The sequence below is a fragment of the Xiphophorus maculatus genome, chromosome 14, assembly GCF_002775205.1.
Source record: "Xiphophorus maculatus strain JP 163 A chromosome 14, X_maculatus-5.0-male, whole genome shotgun sequence".
NCBI lineage: Eukaryota > Metazoa > Chordata > Actinopteri > Cyprinodontiformes > Poeciliidae > Xiphophorus > Xiphophorus maculatus.
In genome coordinates this window covers 10,536,506-10,555,587 of record NC_036456.1, presented here as the reverse complement: position 1 = coordinate 10,555,587, position 19,082 = coordinate 10,536,506, and the positions used below count along the sequence as shown (strand labels likewise).

Genomic DNA, 19,082 nt, shown 5'->3' with positions numbered 1-19,082 from the left:
CATTATTTAAACATGATGTGCAAATAATGTACATTATGTTACATTATTTCCTGTACTACTTCATCATTGCTAATAAATCAATGAGAAAATTGATTTTTTTTTAAAACTGCTAAATAAAAGCAAAAGTATTTTGTCTTTTCACAGCTGACCTAATTAAACACCACTGATTAAAGTATAAGAGTGAAAACACGTCACTCGGGCTATTAATAATGAATACATTTGCTCACGTATGTATATTTTAAAAAAAGCCATGTTGTACTCAGCATTTCATTGCTGGGTGTTGTTATGAAGAAAAACAGAAATATTCCATAAAAACGTGCAATGCGCAAACGTTGTGCGCACATCTGGAGGAGGACCTTCAGGGAAAACTCATCTGTCCGTCTTCTCTCTGTGGACGGACGACGTCCACACATGCTGCGGGCAGCCGTAGAGAGCAGAACTGAGGCCAAACTGCGAAGCTTCAGTTCACACGGCACTTCCAGCATCTTACTTTACGCTTTTAGCGCGCTCCGTGGGTCGTTTTTTCCTGCTTTTGACTCCAGCGGAGCGGCTTTTGGCGCAGGGAAGCTGTGCGGTGTTGCTTCAAGTGTCCATCCGGAGTCGACAAAAGTTTCCTGCCACGTTTTGAAGCAACATCGGTCCTTTTATTCCGCCCCTAATTTTATCTTCTTTTTCAACTACCGTCGCTGTGTTTTGAGGGGAGTTCGGCGTCACTTTCCAGAACTTTGAATCTCTGGGAGGTAGTTTGCAGACTTCAGAATGCTGCCGCAGCTGCTCAGCCTGGCCTGCTGTCTCTTCTGCTTGCACTCTGTCAACGCAAATGTACTGAAAGCTGAGGTAAGCGAAGCGGGAAAGATGTGATATATTCTCTTTAAACTGTGAATTGTTATATTTACAGGTACTGAGTTTTACTTTGGGATCTTGCACTCAGTGAGTTTCATGGTTTTGAATGTCTCTTAGGAAGTCTCTGCTGAGCTGCTTTGTTCTGGGGGAAAAAGTGTGTGTGTGCGTGTGTGTGTGTGTGTGTGTGTGTGTGTGTGTGAGGAGAGGGGTGTAATGGGTTTCATCTGCCAGACTGTATAAACTGGAGGCCTGGAAGTTGCTCTGAATTCACAACAACGCAACAAGATAACAGTCAAAATATATGGATTCAGGATTGAGACTCTATAGGCTACAGTTTGGTTCCTCTTTAATACATTACATTTACTTTAATACATCTTTAATCTGCAATCTTTTGTGCAATGTTGCAAATGACTGACCATGGGCATCCCGAACGTCAGGGTCTCTGTTTTGCCATTCCAGGTTCATAACGTCAACAAGTAGAAATAAAGTCAAAAATATGTTAACGTTGTTGTGATTATATGTATTTTTCCACTCAAACATCCAGATTTTTCAATTAGTTGGGTTTTTTTTTTGTTAACACTGTATTTGAAGGGGTGTGCATAAGACATGAAGGAGTCTTCATGAATGGTTATGACTGCTGTCATGAAGTGTCATTTGATAAATACTGACACTTTTAATGCAAAGTTGTACTAAAACATGCATTGGCGTTCAATTAAAAAGTCAACTTTGCAGTGAAAGTGTCATTATTTACAAAATAATGCAAAGTTGGCCATTTTAATGGACTTTTTATGCAACTTTTAGTACAACTTTGCATTAAAAGTGTCAGTATTGGGCGTGCTGTGGTGGCGTAGGGGATAGCGCGACCCACATTTGGAGGCCTTGAGTCCTCGACGCGGCCATCGCGGGTTCGATTCCTGGACCTGGCGATATTTGCCGCATGTCTTCCCCCCTTTCTTGTCAGCCTACTTTCATATAAGGGACGTTAGAGCCCACAAAAAACCCCCTGGAGGGAAGGAAAAAAAGTGTCAGTATTTATCAAATGACACTTCATGACAGCAGTCATAACCATCATGAAAGTGTTACCTTTTTAATGCATAAATACAAAAGTTCAATGTAAATATGCAGCCTACAGGCTTTAAACACAAAACGGATGGATGGATGGATGGATGGATGGATGGATGGATGGATGGGGAAACGTGAAAGTGGGTCAGCATCAGTGGAGGACTGTTTGGCAGCTGTTTCTGCTAAAATATGCAGCATTCAGCACAAAGTAGAAATAACATGTCACAACAATTTATCTCACAAACCAAACACTTAATTTGCTGGATATCCCCCAATTCCTCTCCCCCCTCCCCCCCAAAAAAAAAAATTAAACAATCAGCGTTACTGGACGTGTTTACAAGAGGATGTTTTGCAGTTCCCACTGGACACAGGATGCATGAAAAAGCCAACAGAGACTTTAGTCACTGACCGCAAGCGGCTGGCGTGTGAGTCAAGCCAGACGAGGTGGATAAGTCAGCCGGTTTACAAGGCCTGCAGCACGCACACTGACACACTGATGAATATCTGTAAACACAGCGGGGCTCAGGGCTGCAGGATGGCACCTGGAGCCTGCCCTGCACCAACACAGCTCCTCTGAGGAACGATAACGCTTCAGGGAATGTGTTTTTTTTTTTTTTTCTTTTTCAAGCACGTATCAGATAAAAACGGAGTTTGTTGTTTGCAGATGCTGCTTCGCTCAGCGTTGATGCAGAACGAAGACAAGCTTGAATAATTATGGCTTTAGGATTACATCATTGCACAAAACCTGTAATCAAAAGTTAGATGCGTTCCTGTTTGGGTTGGACCAAACGACAACGACATAACAATTCAGCTAAAATAAATGTTCAGCTGAGGGGAAGTGATGCTCTCTCTCTTCTTTTTTTTTTTTAACTGTTTTTTGAAAGAACACATTTCTTAATTTAGACTTAAGGGGGAAAAAAGCTGAAGTGGCAGAAAAGATGCGTGATTTATCCGTGTTTCTCAACATCAGACGTTCCCTCTCTGACTCCATTATGACGAGCAGACACACTTAATCCATGCCGAGTGAAAGGAGGAGCCCCACCAAGAGAGAGAGAGAGAGCAGACTTTTAAGATTCTTAGAAAATAAAAAAAGGCTTCTCCAGCATCTGTTTTCATTCACCCCTTTTGCCTTTGTAAGCTTTCTCGACTTAAATAAAATGCTTAGTTGGAGCTGGTGAGCAAAGGAAGTGGTCAGTCGTGAAAACAACACGTCTTATACGGCAGGAACTTTACTTTCTGGCTAAAAAAAAAAGAGGTTTTGAGATTTCTTATTAGCATTTGGAGACACGTGTTACGACCCCAGCTTGGGATCAGAGATTTGTTTAAACCACATCTGGACTGGATTGCTTTTATCACAACTGGTGATGTAGCATGAAAGGAAAGCTTTGCTCAGGGCCTGATGCCTGCTGATTTGACAGGCAGCTGCTGTCACTTTGTGAAAATAATCATCTGGAGCTGGTCTAATTGGAAACCGATGCACTTCAAGGAAGAGACGTCTATCTTTGAGCTGCTAGCGGGGGTGAAAAAAGGTCCAGCATGGTGTTACAGGATACATGAAAGAAATTTCTAGAAGTTCATTCCTGGATGATTTTTGATCAAAAGCTGGTTCAGGTTTTCAGCTGGTTAGGTTTGCGTCAGTTGTCCAGATGTGCTGACGCAGAATCTGGCCTAAATGCACACAGATAAAATTTAATGCGCAAAACTGAAAGCAAAGCAAATTAAGTGTAAGTGAGTCCTAATTGGAAAATAAAAATGATCCATCAGTTGCTTTGGTTTCTAGAATAACACACTGTTTGACAAGGACAGAGAGATAAATAACATGTCAAAAAGTGAGTGCTCTGGTTTAACGATAAACGTTTGTTAACACGGCTTTTAAATGTATTTCTCAATAATCATAGACATTTAAATAGCAATATATCAATTTCCAAAGTCTTTATATTGCCTCCTCTTTCCACAGATTGTGGTCCTGAACTCATTGTGTGTTTGCTCCTGACCCAATTAAAATAACTCTGAGCAAACGTATACTGTTAAATATTGTTTATTGCAGAAATATAACAGTGTTTACTTGCAGTAGACCATGAGTAAATTATAGAAAATGACTTTAAATCACAGCTTGTAGAAGCAGATTGGAAGGTTTTTGTTAGGAAGGGTTTCCCTTTGCTAAATAACAATCAAGTCAACTGAACACATTTATGTCATATTTTCACTTCTTCTTTCTGGTCCTTTATTAAGATTTTACTGACCAAAAGAAATCACTGAGGTATCATAGAAAGTGCTATTTTTGGCATTTTTCATACGACAACATAAAAAAACAGCCTAGAAATCAAACATTGATCATTTCAAATGAGGTTTTATGAAACCAATACTAATATGTACTGTAAATACTCACTTCCATGTGTTTAAATACATATTGGCAGCAATTTATTAGCGAAAAGCTTATTACACATATGCAACATTCTAGCTGTCAGTATCAGTAATAATGCAATATTAGTTATTTGTAGTTATTCTGTGATGATGAAATGCCATAAAGCACCGTAGAGGTGAATCACACTGAGGGGAAACTCCTAACAGCTGACATCTTGTTTTTATTTCTCCCTAGTATGTCTTTTTTAAAATTTGATTTAACCAGGAAAGACCGAGAGAAATGTAAAATCAAATTTACAAGGGAATCACGATCAAAAAAAGAACCGCTCAAAACGACATTGAAACACAACAAACAAGAGTAAAGTTACACATCGTTAAATGGTTTAAAACTATAAGCAAAACTTTAAAAGTACAGAAATTTGTTAACAGAGCAATTAATTAATTAGCGGTCAAATCTAAGACTATTTGTTTAAATTGAATCACTTTGAATCTACTTTAAATGCTGCTGATTTTGGAATATTCTTGAATATTTGTCAGTAGGAAGAGTTTTTTTATGGTGAAACTGAAGAATGTTGGATATTAGATGTAAGACGTGAAGGATCGCTTTAGAAAGGAGGATGTGCCAATTATTGGCACCAACAAAGCAGACCATCCAATGCTAGAACACAAAATATTGACATTTTAGGCTTGTGATGAATCCCAAACCTTTGACATTATGAAAAGCTACATCATCATAATCGAATAAAGACGTAATAGTTGCAGACAGAAATCTTTTCTGTGCCTCAAAAGAAAGACGAGACTTGCAACAAACTCTAAATGTAGTTTAAGTGAAAGTTTCCAAACGGTGATAACTGTTGATAGATGTAATATTGATTATTGGTTTTCCATCACATGGCAACACAGAGACACATAAACATGCACACAAACCTGAGAGTAACAATTACAGTCTTTGTTGGTGGAAACCAGAGTACCCAGAGAGAACCCAGGCATGCACAGGGAGAACATGCAAACTCCATTAATCATAGCTTTATATATAAAAATAAAAGAGTAAATTAAAGATCAGTAATTGTATTTCTTTTAAAAAAGTATTCCATAAAGTGAATTAAAGGGTAAATCTCTTCATGTAAAGGTCAGAAACCGTTTTCTGGATGCAGCTCATTAAACTGACTTCTTGTGGTATTTTTAATATTTCCAGTTGCACATTATGTGGAACGAGTCATCAAACGGACTGAACTGTTTGACCAACTTGAACAGGATATATATATACATATTTAAACTGGAAACCATGTTGGATAGTGTTGATGTGAGTGCTAACTAGCCGAACGGTGCCAAGAAACGAGGGTAATATAAAAGTCGGGCACTCATGAGCTGAATTCTGTGGTTTTTTTCCACTGGCATGGAGAGAGAGGAACAACTGACTCAGTTTAAACACTAATCCCGACTCCTCTGTCTCTGTCCACTCTCTTCCTTAAAATACTTTTACTTCTGCTTCTTTCCACTTTTAATCTGTTTTTTGGATCAGCTTCTCCTCATCTGTGCATGTTTTCTCAACGACATTAAAAAAAAAAAAAAAAGCAACCTTAAAAGCCTTTACCTAATCTCTATCTCATCTCCAGTCGTATTCTTATGGTTCCTGTTGCACAAACGGCGACCTCCCACGTGTCGCCTTTTTCAGCAATACCTATAAAAGTGCTTGGGATTTTTTTTGATTCATCACGTCCGTAGAGCCTGCAGGAACTTGTGGTCGACTCCGTTTTATTTTGATTCAGGAAAACAAACCGTTCTCATAAGAATGCGAGTAATTTCGTAGAACAGCATAGCACCCGCCTACAGGTCCTGTGATGGCTGACAGCCAACAGGGGAATAACATTCGTCATGCACGACATCATGGTCACAATACCAATTTGGTGGTTCAGGGTTGATGTTATTTTTTACTTTTTTATTTTTTTAATTGTAGACCTGTTGGAAACATCCAGCTTGTTTGTGCCGACGTTGGTTTGTTGCACTGATAAAATGCTTCACAGGGGGCAAATTTGTTGTTGTTACTTTTGTGACAAAAACTCTTCTGATTTTTTTCTGTCATAAAATGTTGCTGAAGTACTCTGAATAAATTAATAATAGATCAATAGAGAACTTGCAGTGAAGTTAGCCTGTTAGCGTCTAAACGTAGCATCACAACCAAAATAATGAAACACTAGTCGGTGTCAGATTTCCATTGATTTATTACTTTGAGTAACAGAATTACAATGATATATAAATAATATAAAGTCTGTAACATGATTATATAGAACAGAAAAGCAACAGTTGTTCTCTGTTTACATTGATTGTTATGTTTTTAATAATGCTTTCCATGGTATCATTTGTTACTTAGACTAAAGCAAAACCATTCAAACACATTTTATTTAAGTGTGATACATTTTTAAAATACTCACAACAAATGTGTAAAGGTACTATACAAAACAAAAGTTAACAAAACATCTAATTTATGTACAGAAATATTTAATTCAGATCAATCACACAGAAAAAGTCCAATTCTTAGATTCCAGAGCTGACAGCTCTGGTTGTTTATAAAACAATCTAGTTTTATAAAACAATCTACTTTTAGATTGATCAGCATGTGGTGACAATCAATAGTTTCCTGCAAGCTTTCACTAACTTTGTAACAAACCCTGATACCAAACTCCTAAATTTAGTATTAATCTTTAAGTGGCTATTGAATGAAATCTTTGACATATTTTATATGCAGTAGTTCTGGAAGAATAACAAATTAATATTTCCCTGCTTAGTAACTTTCTTAGGTTGCCAACTGTAGATTAAAAACTATATTACCTTGGTTAGAGTGATGCTTTGCTCTCCTTTAGTTTCCAAGCAATGACTGATCGTTATATCTGAGTCCAGAAATATTTTCAACCAAACAAATTCTACCTTTTGTGGGAAACAAGCTAAAAACCTTTCATTAACCAACTGTTGGGCAGTGTGCATGGACAGGTGGGAGAGGCAGCAAGGAGGAGCGACTTCTCTTTCTGCATCATCATTTGCTCTGAAACCTGAACTTTATAAAACCTTGGAGCGATAGTGGAAACCGGCCAATACCTGTTTATGGTTGCTTGTGATATATTTAGGCAAATGAAAGAAAAAAAAAACGGTGATTTAAATAATAAAGCACCTGTATTGAATTTATAACTGAGACAGATTTTTGTGTAAATATAAGTATATTGTTTGACCTACACCCTAAGTGTTGGGTTTCTGAATCGAGTTCTCGAAGGTTTTAGAAATGATTCTGCTCCAATCCAGCTGGTTCACACAACTGAACTACCTCCTTACCACATCAACAAGTTCTTCAACTTGCCTGGTAATAAACCACTGGATTGATTTAGTTCTGCTACACCAAATAAACATATAAAACAGACGGGACACCAACATGATGGACTGGTACTGGACACCACTTTCTAAAATAGACTAACAGTTTTGCTGTTGTCGGTCCACACCCAAGAATTACTCATCTCGCAAAAGCGTAAGGAAGCAAACATAACATGTTTTGCATGAAACAAATCAAAAATAGACTTTTTATTAAAAACAACCTGTAAAAGGCACCAGATTTTACTTTCTTACACCTTACAGCTTGTTTTTTATGTTCTGTCTTACAAGACAATATGCACACATTCCTTAACATTTTAATCCAAATTACATTCTCTACCTTTCCATTAATTCTTTCCTATTGTCTATTTTGTACGATTAATTTTTTTGTGCATTGTTGCAGCCGTGATTCAGATTTTCTGGCTCAGCGACAAGAAAAGGATGATTCTGAATTATTCTTCCTAGAATTATGGCGGCGCTACAGGATCTATACATAACATAGCTGTTTGACTTCTAGCTCATCAGATTGGTCTTCTTTCGCTGCTGGTGCATTATATATATCTAGACCACACGTCAGAGTAAGACCCGGCGTTGTGTTTACCAAACTAGCAGCCAGCCCTTTGACCACACATGGTTGTGTAGTAAGCTATCTGGCCAACAATGGCAGCCATGTAGAAGCTTGGATAAATAGGAGCTTTGATGGAGGCTGCTGGGAGTTCCAGAGCAGGGGAAAGGGGGCATGCTGGGATACCTGGAAGGCCAGCCGGAGGTGGCGGCGGTGTGCAGAGCAGTTTGGGAGCAGTGGAGAGAAGTGGAGGTCTTGATGGTTTGTGGGAAGGGTGTTTTTATAGAAGCAGACACGTCATCAGACTGGAGCCACAGGGCACACTAGGTGCAGTCAGCCTGGAGACAGAGAAAGTAAACTTGTGCGAATCAGTGGATGAAATAAATTTACTAGGTGCTTAAATAATCCTGTGAAATCCCGGAGAACTTGTTAGACTGAGTGAGGAGAGATGGAGAGAAGGGGGATTAGGTGCCCCTCTGCAGCCTGTCATAAATGAACCTTGTTCTCTGGTTCACCACATGACTAACAGTGGCTGTGTGTGCACAGGTTGTGTACTCTATGGCCTGGTAGTCCGAGTCGGTTTCTACATTTCCATCCTTCTGCTTCGCCTTCCTTGTTTTCTGGGCCCGAAGAGAAAAGCAGCACATATGGTGGAAAAAGAGAGATAGCTGAGGTTTAGAGGATGCTAAAGAAGGAATCCGTTGGAATAGCACTAGATAATTTGTGGTAGAGAGACGCAAATGTGCGTTAACTCCTCGGAAAAATCTGCCTATATTGGAAGAGTGGCCTAGTCAAAATCAAAGTATTGATAATCTGTGGCAAGACTTTAAAACTTATGCCTTACAGACATTCTCCATCCAATCTGACTGAGATTGTAATATTTTTCAAAAAAGAACGAGCAAAGCATTTCTCTCTCTAGACGTTCAAAACCGATAGTTATCCCAACAGACTTGCAGCTGTAACTAGAGCAAAAGGTAGTTCTACATCTATATGTATATATCTATACTTACATAGATATTAGAATATAGATCTTCTATCGACACACAGACAGACATTTTCTTTCCCTGCACCAGTAACGTGTGTGTATGTAGCCACTTGTAGTTTTTCAGTATTTTTCTGAATGGCTAAACTGTTAGCAAAGCAGCTACATTTTGTTGTCAAATTCACTGCCGTGTCTTTGTGCGATGATAATAAAGTGTAAGTTTCTAAGTCTGCTGTTTGTAGCTTGTGGATGTTGAAAGAGCTTGTATTGTCGTTAGCATCTTTAGCCTAGCTAAATATGTCCTACTGAAATCTTTTTTCTCAAAAAACCCTCATTAAACCCTTTGTTTTACTTTTAGGAGAAAGTTGGATATAATATATCACTCTGAGACTTTAACATTTGATAAAAGGAAGGGAATTAGCCTAGCTGCCCATGACCTGCCCTCATGCTAAGCTAACTGTGTCTTGACTGATCCAGAAGTTTGATAATTACATGTCTTTGAATCTTAAACTCTCTTCTTCTTTGACAGTGTGTTGGTAGACCACCAGCTGTAAACGATGGAAAGAGAGGGCTAACCATTTAATGTGCTAACACACATAGTTGTGGTTTTGGCTGACACGTCGACAGAGGACAGCAGACAAGATGGTAGCTGGTAGAGCTGCAGGTCAAGCTTTGAAGAACTCAAATGTTGCTGAAATGTTACTTTTTCCATCGACGGAGCGGCCAGTTGTCTTTGGCAACGATTGTCTAGACAGATTTCTGGGTCATCGCGACTAAAATGACATCAGTGTTTACAGAGTGTGTGTCTAATTTGACTCTAGTTCTTCTGTCTCGTTCTAACCCACAATAAAGTTTCCCTCAACGAGTTCAGCCTCCATCACAGGGACATTTTAGGACCTGGTTTCGCTTTAAAGAGTTTGTAAACGGGGCAATGAATCACAAGAAAGGAGAAAGACTGTGAATTTAGCATAGTTAATATGCTGCCGTTGGTTAACCAGTTATTTCAACACAGAGACACAAACACTTTGTTCGTCTGAGCCGAGAGAAGCAGGTCCAGACAAACTCTGAGAACCGAGGGAGATCAGACAAAGGCCCACACTTCTCCCTTATGAGGCCCAGCCTTTCTGTTTTCAGCAAAATCACATAATTGCTCTGTGAGTTTCAGGAGTTTTCATTTAAAAGACGATTAATCAAAATATGACACAAAAAAAAGTCAAACAAAGCATTTCAAAAACACTATTGCTTGGTGTTGTGTTTGTATCGATGTTATCAACTTATTTGGAGCACTTTTTGACTTCAGTTTCCAAATGTTATATTGTGTTTGTTTTATGTGAACATTTATAGTGACACACGCCAGCGTACGTTTTGCTTTTACAGTTTGAAATAATTAAAACTCTGCAGATTCTGCTATGTTTAAAGGACTGGGGCATTCCTGCTTTCTCTGCCATTATCTGTGTTTTGAAGTTGTTTAAAGTTAAAAATCATGACTCATAATATTCAATCACGCCGTCGCTATATGTATGGCAACATTAGCCATTTATCATGTTAAATACCCAATGTTAAGATGAAACAGGCAAAGACTTCTTCAAGTTGGGAATATCAACATTTTGTAAAAGAGGTCATGTTAAGTTGGATCCTAAATATGTCATTTCAGTAAAAGGTACTGTGTTATTATCACTTTAAGATGTTTTCATATTTAATTGTATAAATCCCTACTAGAGGTGATCTGTGAAACATTTTCACACCTACATAAAAATTTCATAGATTGAATAAAGAGTTGCCTTTAAATAAATGTGCAAACTTAAGTTTTTTCTCCCATTTTTCTTCATTAATGTCGCACTGAAATGTTTCAGATCGTAAACCTCAGCCTCATTTAAGTGTGAACAGCCCTTTCAATGTCATGCCACACCATCTCAATCAGATTTAAGTCCAGACTTTGACTAGGTCACTATTAAAAGTTGCTCTTTGTCTGGGACTTTTCTAAAGCAGACTCGTTGGTTTGCTTTGGATAATCTTCTCCATAACCAAACAGAAACTGAGTTTAAGGTCACAAACCGATTATAGTATATTATCCTTCAGGATTCTCCGACAAAAAGCAGAATTTGTTCTTTCATTAGTTGCAGAAAGTCATTCAGATCCTGAAGCAGCAAACAGAGTACAGACCATCACACTACTTCTGCTCTGTTTCACGTTCACTATCATGAAACTCTGTCACTTTTACTTGAGACGTGAGAAGAAACAAACTTTTCAAAAAGATCCACATGTCCTTTATGTTTGTTTTGGTCAGCAGGGGTTTTGGCCTCAGAAATCTCCCATGTGTGCCATTTTGGCTCCGTCTCTCTTTCTTATTGGTGAAACATGAACACTGACTGTAACTGAGGCTGGTGGGGCCTGCAGCGCTTCAGATGTTGTTCTTGGTGCTTTTTCAACCTTCTGGACGCGCATTGAGTTTTTCCTGTTAGGCTGGTCGCTCATATTAACGTATGATAAGTTTCCATCTGTATATCTGTCTGCTTTGCGTCACAAAGCTGTAGAAATGACATAATAACCGCCGATAGACAGACCGATGTCTTGTCTTGATTATTTATAGGTCAAATATAATGTGTTGCCTTTTGAGGCTTTTTTGTCTCCTTCGTTTTGTCAGACAGATTTTATTTAAGTGCTTTCTTGAGTCATGTCCGGTGTGTCTCTGTGACGGACTGGTGACCTTTCACCCTGCCAGTGATCACTGGAGACAGGCAGCTGCTTCGGATGGATGGATGGTTTCTTAATTCTGGGTGTGGCTAGTAAGATTTAATTAAAAAAATAAAATAAAAACATTTAATTCATGATTTAACAAGGGACTCAAGCACAAGTTGAGGTATTTATGTTCAGCCAACGAAAACAGGAAAGGCAATTTATTTTCTGCCCATGTGTGTCATTCACTTGCAGTTCCTGCTTTGGTGTACGCTGCCATAACAAGTGAATTTCCCCACTGAGATCAATAAAATAAGTTTACATTTGTAATCTGAGGAGGTGCACAAGATTTTGTCTAATCAGTCTTTCTCTTTCTTTTGCTCTTCTTTGTTGATGTCTCACTTTCTTAGGCGTGGCTGCAGAAGTATGGCTACCTGCCGCCGGGTGACGTCAGAGCCCAGGCCATCCGCTCACCGCAGTCGATTGAGACGGCGATCTCAGCCATGCAGAAGTTTTACGGACTGACCGTCACTGGAACCATAGACACCAACACACTAGAGTGAGTTCTGACTCTGATCATTTAGTCATTCAGAGACATGTTGAGTTTGTTTGTTTTTTTTTTAAGTTCTTTATACTTTAGGGCTTTTTGCTTTTCTTCTAAAAATGATAAATAGTTATTTTCTGCATTCCAAATAGCAAGAAATTTAACTATAGAGGTTTTTATTCTTCTTTATAGTTAAAGAGATATTACTCCTGTTTTTAAACCTAGATATAACATTTATTTACGCTGCTTCCAGAGCAATGAGTCGGCCGCGGTGTGGCGTCCCGGACAAGTTCGGTCCAGAGCTGAAAACCAACCTGAGGAGGAAGAGATACGCGAGGCAAGGTCTGAAGTGGGACAAGTCTGAGGTCACCTTCAGGTCAGGATTCCCACTCATTTCCTTCTCCTTTATTAACTGCCTTTGGTGCAAATGAAGACGATTTAACAGCTTTTGCCCCAACAAAATACCAAGTTAAACATTTTCAGGTCTGTGATCTGTTAGTTGTGCCTGGTTTGTTCTCAAACGGTCTTTCCTCCGTTCTCCCCGGCAGCATAGAGAACTACACCCCCAAAGTGGGCGAGAGAGCCACGTATGACGCCATCCGAAAGGCCTTTAAGGTTTGGGAGAGCGCCATCCCGCTCACCTTCAGGGAGATTCCCTTCAGCCAGATCAGAGGGAAGGTCGACAAGTACGCCGACATCATGCTGTCCTTCGCCGACGGCTTTCACGGCGACAGCACCCCGTTCGACGGAGAGGGCGGCTTCCTGGCACACGCTTACTTCCCTGGTAACGGCATCGGGGGGGACACGCACTTTGACCTGGCCGAACCGTGGACCACCGGCACCGTGGATCAGGGAGGTAAGAGGAAAACGATGATCTGCTGCTGTAAAAGCTAAATCTACCCATGCATTTCTCACCTTTTGTCTCTCTGTCTTTCTGCAGGAAATGATGTTTTCCTGGTGGCGGTCCATGAACTGGGCCACGCTCTGGGTCTGGAGCACTCCGACGAGCCTTCAGCCATCATGGCCCCCTTCTACCAGTGGTTCGAAACAGAAAACTTCCAGCTGCCGGACGATGACCGCCGCGGCATCCAGGCTATTTATGGTTGGTGGTTTACTTCCAGGATGATCTGCTGATGAGTTGATGATGAGGATATAAAAATTAAGCATTGAAATAAAACACTTTCCGGGTTCAGTCTGGAGTTTGATTTCAGTATTTTCCTGGTCTGGAGAAAAAGGGGGGTGGAGGGGAGAATGGAAAATATTTGTATTTGCAGACTGTATCACAAAGACAATTTTCTAACTTCCATTCTTCCTCATTTTCTAATTTGTTCGTTATTTATTGAACTTCTGCTTTCCTTGTTTTCATCTTCCCTCGTGTTATTAACAATCTGTAAACAATCTGCTTGGGTCCTATCTTGTGTCCTTTGTTCCCTGTGTCCTCCTTGACATTTCTTCCTTCATTCCTAGTGTGATTCTCTCCTTAAATTGATCCAACCTTCTGTCACTGTCCTTTCTTTCTGTTTCCTTATTTTTCCTTCCTTTACTCCTTCCATGTCTCCTTTCTTACTTCACTTCATTCCTTAAGTTCTTCCTGTCGGCCATGTTTCACATAAAACCAGCTTTGTGTATAAATATCTTGCCGTCAAACTAACTATTTCTCATTTCTTTCTAAATCTCCCTTCAGGCTCCAAATCTGGAGTTCCCCCTCCTCCTCCTCGTCCCACAAAGCCGTCCAAGCCTGACAAACCCGACGAAGGCCCCGACATATGCGAGGGACACTTTGACACCATCGCCATTCTCAGAGGGGAAAAGTTTGTCTTCAAGGTACAGGAAGTGAAGTCATTGCCTGCATCAGCTCATTTACTCTGTTGTATTTTTAGACTTTAATCGGCATTGAAACAACTGTAGCATCATGTTTGAGGTTAGAAGAGGGGAGAAATGAACCTTCGTGTCTTTGTTTGCAGGACAAGTGGTTTTGGCGTCTGCGTAATGACAAGGTCTTACCTGGCTATCCCAGGCCAGCCGGTCAGTTCTGGAAGGGCCTTCCTTCAAACATCAACGCCGCGTACGAGAGGAGTGATGGGAAGTTTGTCTTCTTCAAGGGTACGTTCCTCCTGGGATCGGAACAAGTTTACCTCTACTGCTTTCATTGTAGGTTAATTAATTGTGTTGTCATTATATTTGTGTCCAGGTGAGAGATACTGGGTTTACAGCGAGTCCAGCTTGGAGAGGGGTTATCCGAAGAGCATTAAAGACCTGGGCACCGGTCTCCCCAAAGACAAGATCGACGCCGCTCTCTTCTACACACCAACAGGACAGACGTACTTCTTCAAGGGAACTCAGTGAGTTTTGCTTCTGCTGAACTTAAGATGAAGTTTCACTAAACTCAGGATCCCTCATTTCCACTTTTCCAACATATTTTTTGTACATTGGTACAGATGTATCGCCCTCCCTAATAAAGTTGTTGATGAATTGATCTTTTTTTTTACAGCTGCTTAATCGCTGACAAAAGCCTGAAATGTAATTTTTCAACAAAATCCCTCTACACATTATTGACACACCTAACAATCCCTTTAAAATTAACTGTAGCTAAATAATTTTGACCTTTCTTTAGGTAGGAGCATTGAATTGGTATTCCATATTTCAGGTCAGATTTAGTAATAAAATGGTTATTAGAAAACCGCAGCAATGAAAGGCATGTTGGAGTTAGCAAGTATTCATACTAGCCATCAGATTTACTACCATCACAAACATAAATGACTAATTCCTAATGTAATAAAAACTTGGCTTTTTGAGCTTTTCATGGTGGATTCAAAAAGCTGTGGGTCTGTTTCCTTCCCAAAGACCCAATCAGGGCAAAACTCATCACAAACCTTTTGAAACACAAAGATATTTTCTAAAAGAAATTTAAAAAAGAAATCACCTGGCTCTCCATTAAAATGTGTTGGTCATTTAGCATGATAAAGATCAAAAACACATGGCTAAATCCAGACCAAAATAGCTCACCAGACACAAAGTTAACCTTCGGGATGATATTTAGTTGATTGCAATATACATTTTTGCCACTAGATGTCCCATTAATCCTTTAAAACTCATATAACCTTAAAAAAACAACTGTTGTTTCTTCAATGTGTTATGTCTTTACATCGTCGCGGCTGTTTCTGTTTACACTGATCGCATGTTGTTTCCATCACATGTAGGTACTACCGGTTCAACGAACAGACTCACAAAGTGCACAGCGACTATCCAAAGCCCATCAGCAAGTGGAGCGGAGCCCCAGATAACATTAAAGCTACATTCATGAGTGAAGATGGATGTGAGTGCAGACATTTTACTGTCAATGCATAAGCTAAATATCCTTCAAATGTGAAGATACTGTAATTCATTTGACCAATTTCCTTCTTTTCACAACTGAGTAATGTATGGAAACTAAGATTTGTCCTCTTCTGCATCATCTGTTCCTTCAGCTTACACTTACTTCTACAAGGCCAACAAGTACTGGAAGTTCAACAACCAGCACATGAAGGTGGAGTCCGGCTACCCCAAGTCGGTGCTGCGCGACTGGATGGGCTGCGACAGCGAGGAGCCCAAGAAGGGCCGGACGGTGATCATCATCGAGGAGACGGAGGGCGGCTCCTGGGTGGCGGGCGTGGTCATCCCCCTCCTCCTGCTGGTGCTGGTGCTGCTCACGCTGGGAGCGCTTTTGTTCTTCAGGAAGTACGGCACGCCCCGACGCCTCCTCTACTGTAAGAGATCGCTGCTGGACAAGGTGTAGGCGGCGCGGCGCGGCGGGGGGCCTGACAGACAGACAGACTGCACAAAGAGGGACAGAGCGAAAGAACGGGAGGAGTCTGAAGGAACCGAGAGCGCAGCGAAGATCGAGGAGGAGAGCGATGCAACTGTGGGGAAAGAATGACCGACGGGGGGCATCGAAGGGAGACGGCATGTTGGGAGGTTTGTAAGTGCCACAAAAAAAAAAAAAAAAAACGGAGAAAAAAAAACGCCCATGAAACTGAAATCAGGAAAAAGTATATTTGTATTTTAACTATTTACATGTTCTGTTTGTGTTGAAAAATTCAGACCTGCATGAATAAGTGAAACGATCAAAGACCCATTCCTTCATTTTTATCTCGACGACTCCAGCTGAACTGCTGCCTGATTCTTCTAACTTTCAATTTACTTTTGTTTCTGTTCAACTTTCCTCAGAGATTAAACGTCTTGACATTGTTTTCCTTTAGGTTCTGCAACAAAACATTTTATCTTCACACTGTTGCTTTAAAGTTAATACTAAACGACTTAAAATGAGACAGTTAGCACAAAAAATACGCTAGTTAGCAAGTATTCTTCATACAATTAGATTCAGAAATACAGCTGAAACCAGATATTTACATACTCTATATAAACCAAAAGTGGGAAATTTTTTGTTTCTTTATGGCTTTTTGTTGTTAACTTGTTACATTTCAGAAGATTAAATGCATTTTCTTAGGATTTGGTAGGATTGTTATTCGAAATGAATGACTTGCTCAAGTTTCTCACAATAGTTTGCAGGAACTTTGTCCCATTCCTCTTGACTGACCCGGTCCAGCAGAATCGGGTTGATCACATTTCAAAACACTGACTTTACTTTCCTTAAAGCCACTTTGAAGCTAGCTTAGCGCTAAGACTTGAAGTCAAAAACTTTCATCAAAGTTTAAATTCCTGGCCGACGTCTAAAGATATTTCTTCTTCATCACTGAGTGGACGACCAAGATCTCTTTTTATTCTATTATCTACTTAGTATAAATATTAGTGCTTATTTCAACTGACTTAAGACAGGAACGTTTTTATTTCAGGCAATAAAAATTAAACGTTTTCAAGGCTGTTATAAATATCTGGCTTCAACTGTAAGTATCTGATGCAAAATTTAAGTGTAAGTTTTCCAACAATTAATGTTTTAAAGAAGAAGCTTTACTAGAAAAAAAAGAAGGTACTAAATTTTTTTTTTTTTTAGCTTTTTGGTACTGATGTGTTTTTTTTTATTACTCTGTTCTCTTTTTACTGAATAAAAATGCTCATTTATTATTATCATTGTGATAAATATTATTTGTAAAGATTGATGGGTTTGATGGAGTTGTGTGTAGCAGCTTATCACTTATTGGTATTAACTTATGCAGACTTGAACTTTGGTAATCAGTCGGTCAGACTTCATATGAGATGCTGGAGAAAATGAAACTAATCCAGAAAACAAAATGCCTTAAAAAAATAAAAATAAAACAGTTCAGGAATCCTTCTTTACTTCTGTAAATTGTGACATTTATTTCAAACTTCAGGCATTAAAATGTGCATTAAAACAAACTCAGTGCAAGCAGTCGGATGGAAAATAGATTTTCAAATGTGATGCTTTAACTTGAAAATCCAGTGCTTTATTCTTAAACATGAGCTAATAATGGTTTCCACAATACAGTGCAATTTTTATTTTTTATTTTGTTCATTTTAAATTGTCATTATAAATATGATTATTGTTGTTGTTGTTGTTGTTGTGTTGGGAAAGTCCGGTTTTTGTTTTGGTTTTATGTGTTGTCATTAGGAGTCCTGCTGGACAGAGGCGTTACCATGACAATGAGGGAAACGAAGCCCAGCTTCCAATCAGATCAGAGAAATGTGAGTTCAGGCAGATTTCAGAGACGATCCAACATCCTGGTTACGAACTTCCACGCCGATGGTGATCAGTGATCAATGACAATGATTATGGTAATGATATTTGTGATGATCTTTTAAATAAAACGGGATGAGATTTTTCATTTGTCTGTTTTTGCTTTTTTGTTAGACAAAAATAAACTACTTTTTATAGCACAAAACTGATCAAAATAAACAAACTTTGGAGAATGACATCATCCCTGGTTTGTCTGTGTTTTTTTTTTGTTAGATAAAAATAAGCTACTTTTTAAAAGCACAAAACAAATAAAAAGCAAAGTTTGGGGAATGACATCATCCCTGATTCGCTTCCCTCCTCGGTGTGAGATCAACATCTGCTGTTTTTCTGAGCTTCTTTCCCAGCTGGGGGACGTTTCACGCTGCGCCCGGATCATTTATCTGCTTCAGACTGCTGCGGTCAGAGAAATAATGAACAGCTTAAAGAACGGGAAGCTGCATAGAAAAGGTCAATTTTATTTTTATCCAGCTTCCTTTTTTTTAATTCCAAGGAAATGAAGCCAATGAAAGGACTGAGAAATAAAAGAGCAGATTTCCAGAAAACCAGCAGATTTCACTTTCAATGTGACTTTATCCACTTAACAATGAAGAGCCCACTGCACTGAACCCCACTGAAACCTTGTTTCCTTCCCAACATTGATCTCTGAACACTTCCTGAGTTAAAACATTAGTATTGTTGTTTATAAATGAACATTACCTTGTTTTCTTTGCATCATTTGAGGTCTGAAAGCACTGCATCTTTTTTGTTATTTCGACCATTTCTCATTTTCTGCTAATAAATACTAAATCATTGGTTGGAATTTCGGAGACATGTTGTCAGTAGTTCACAGAATAAAGGAGCAATGATCATTTTACTCAAACATAAACCTATAAAGAGTAAAATCAGAGAAACTGAACATTTTCCAGAGCTGTAAATACCCTAGAAAAATCTTCCCAGAAAGTTTATCATTTATTCCTACATGGTTTAAAAGAATAACCATGGTACATGTTTATTTTGT

General features: G+C 39.2%; 1 protein-coding gene across 1 annotated transcript; it reads left to right on the top strand.

The window, feature by feature from the left end:
• Positions 1 to 346: 346 nt before the first annotated feature.
• Positions 347 to 18,173, top strand: LOC102236856 (matrix metalloproteinase-14). Its single transcript, XM_014471825.2, has 10 exons — positions 347 to 837; positions 12,260 to 12,408; positions 12,647 to 12,769; positions 12,942 to 13,249; positions 13,334 to 13,495; positions 14,078 to 14,217; positions 14,358 to 14,496; positions 14,585 to 14,735; positions 15,594 to 15,709; positions 15,861 to 18,173. The coding sequence occupies exons 1-10, from the start codon at positions 760 to 762 to the stop codon at positions 16,166 to 16,168; spliced, it is 1,674 nt and encodes a 557-aa protein (XP_014327311.1). The 5' UTR covers positions 347 to 759; the 3' UTR covers positions 16,169 to 18,173.
• Positions 18,174 to 19,082: the final 909 nt, after the last annotated feature.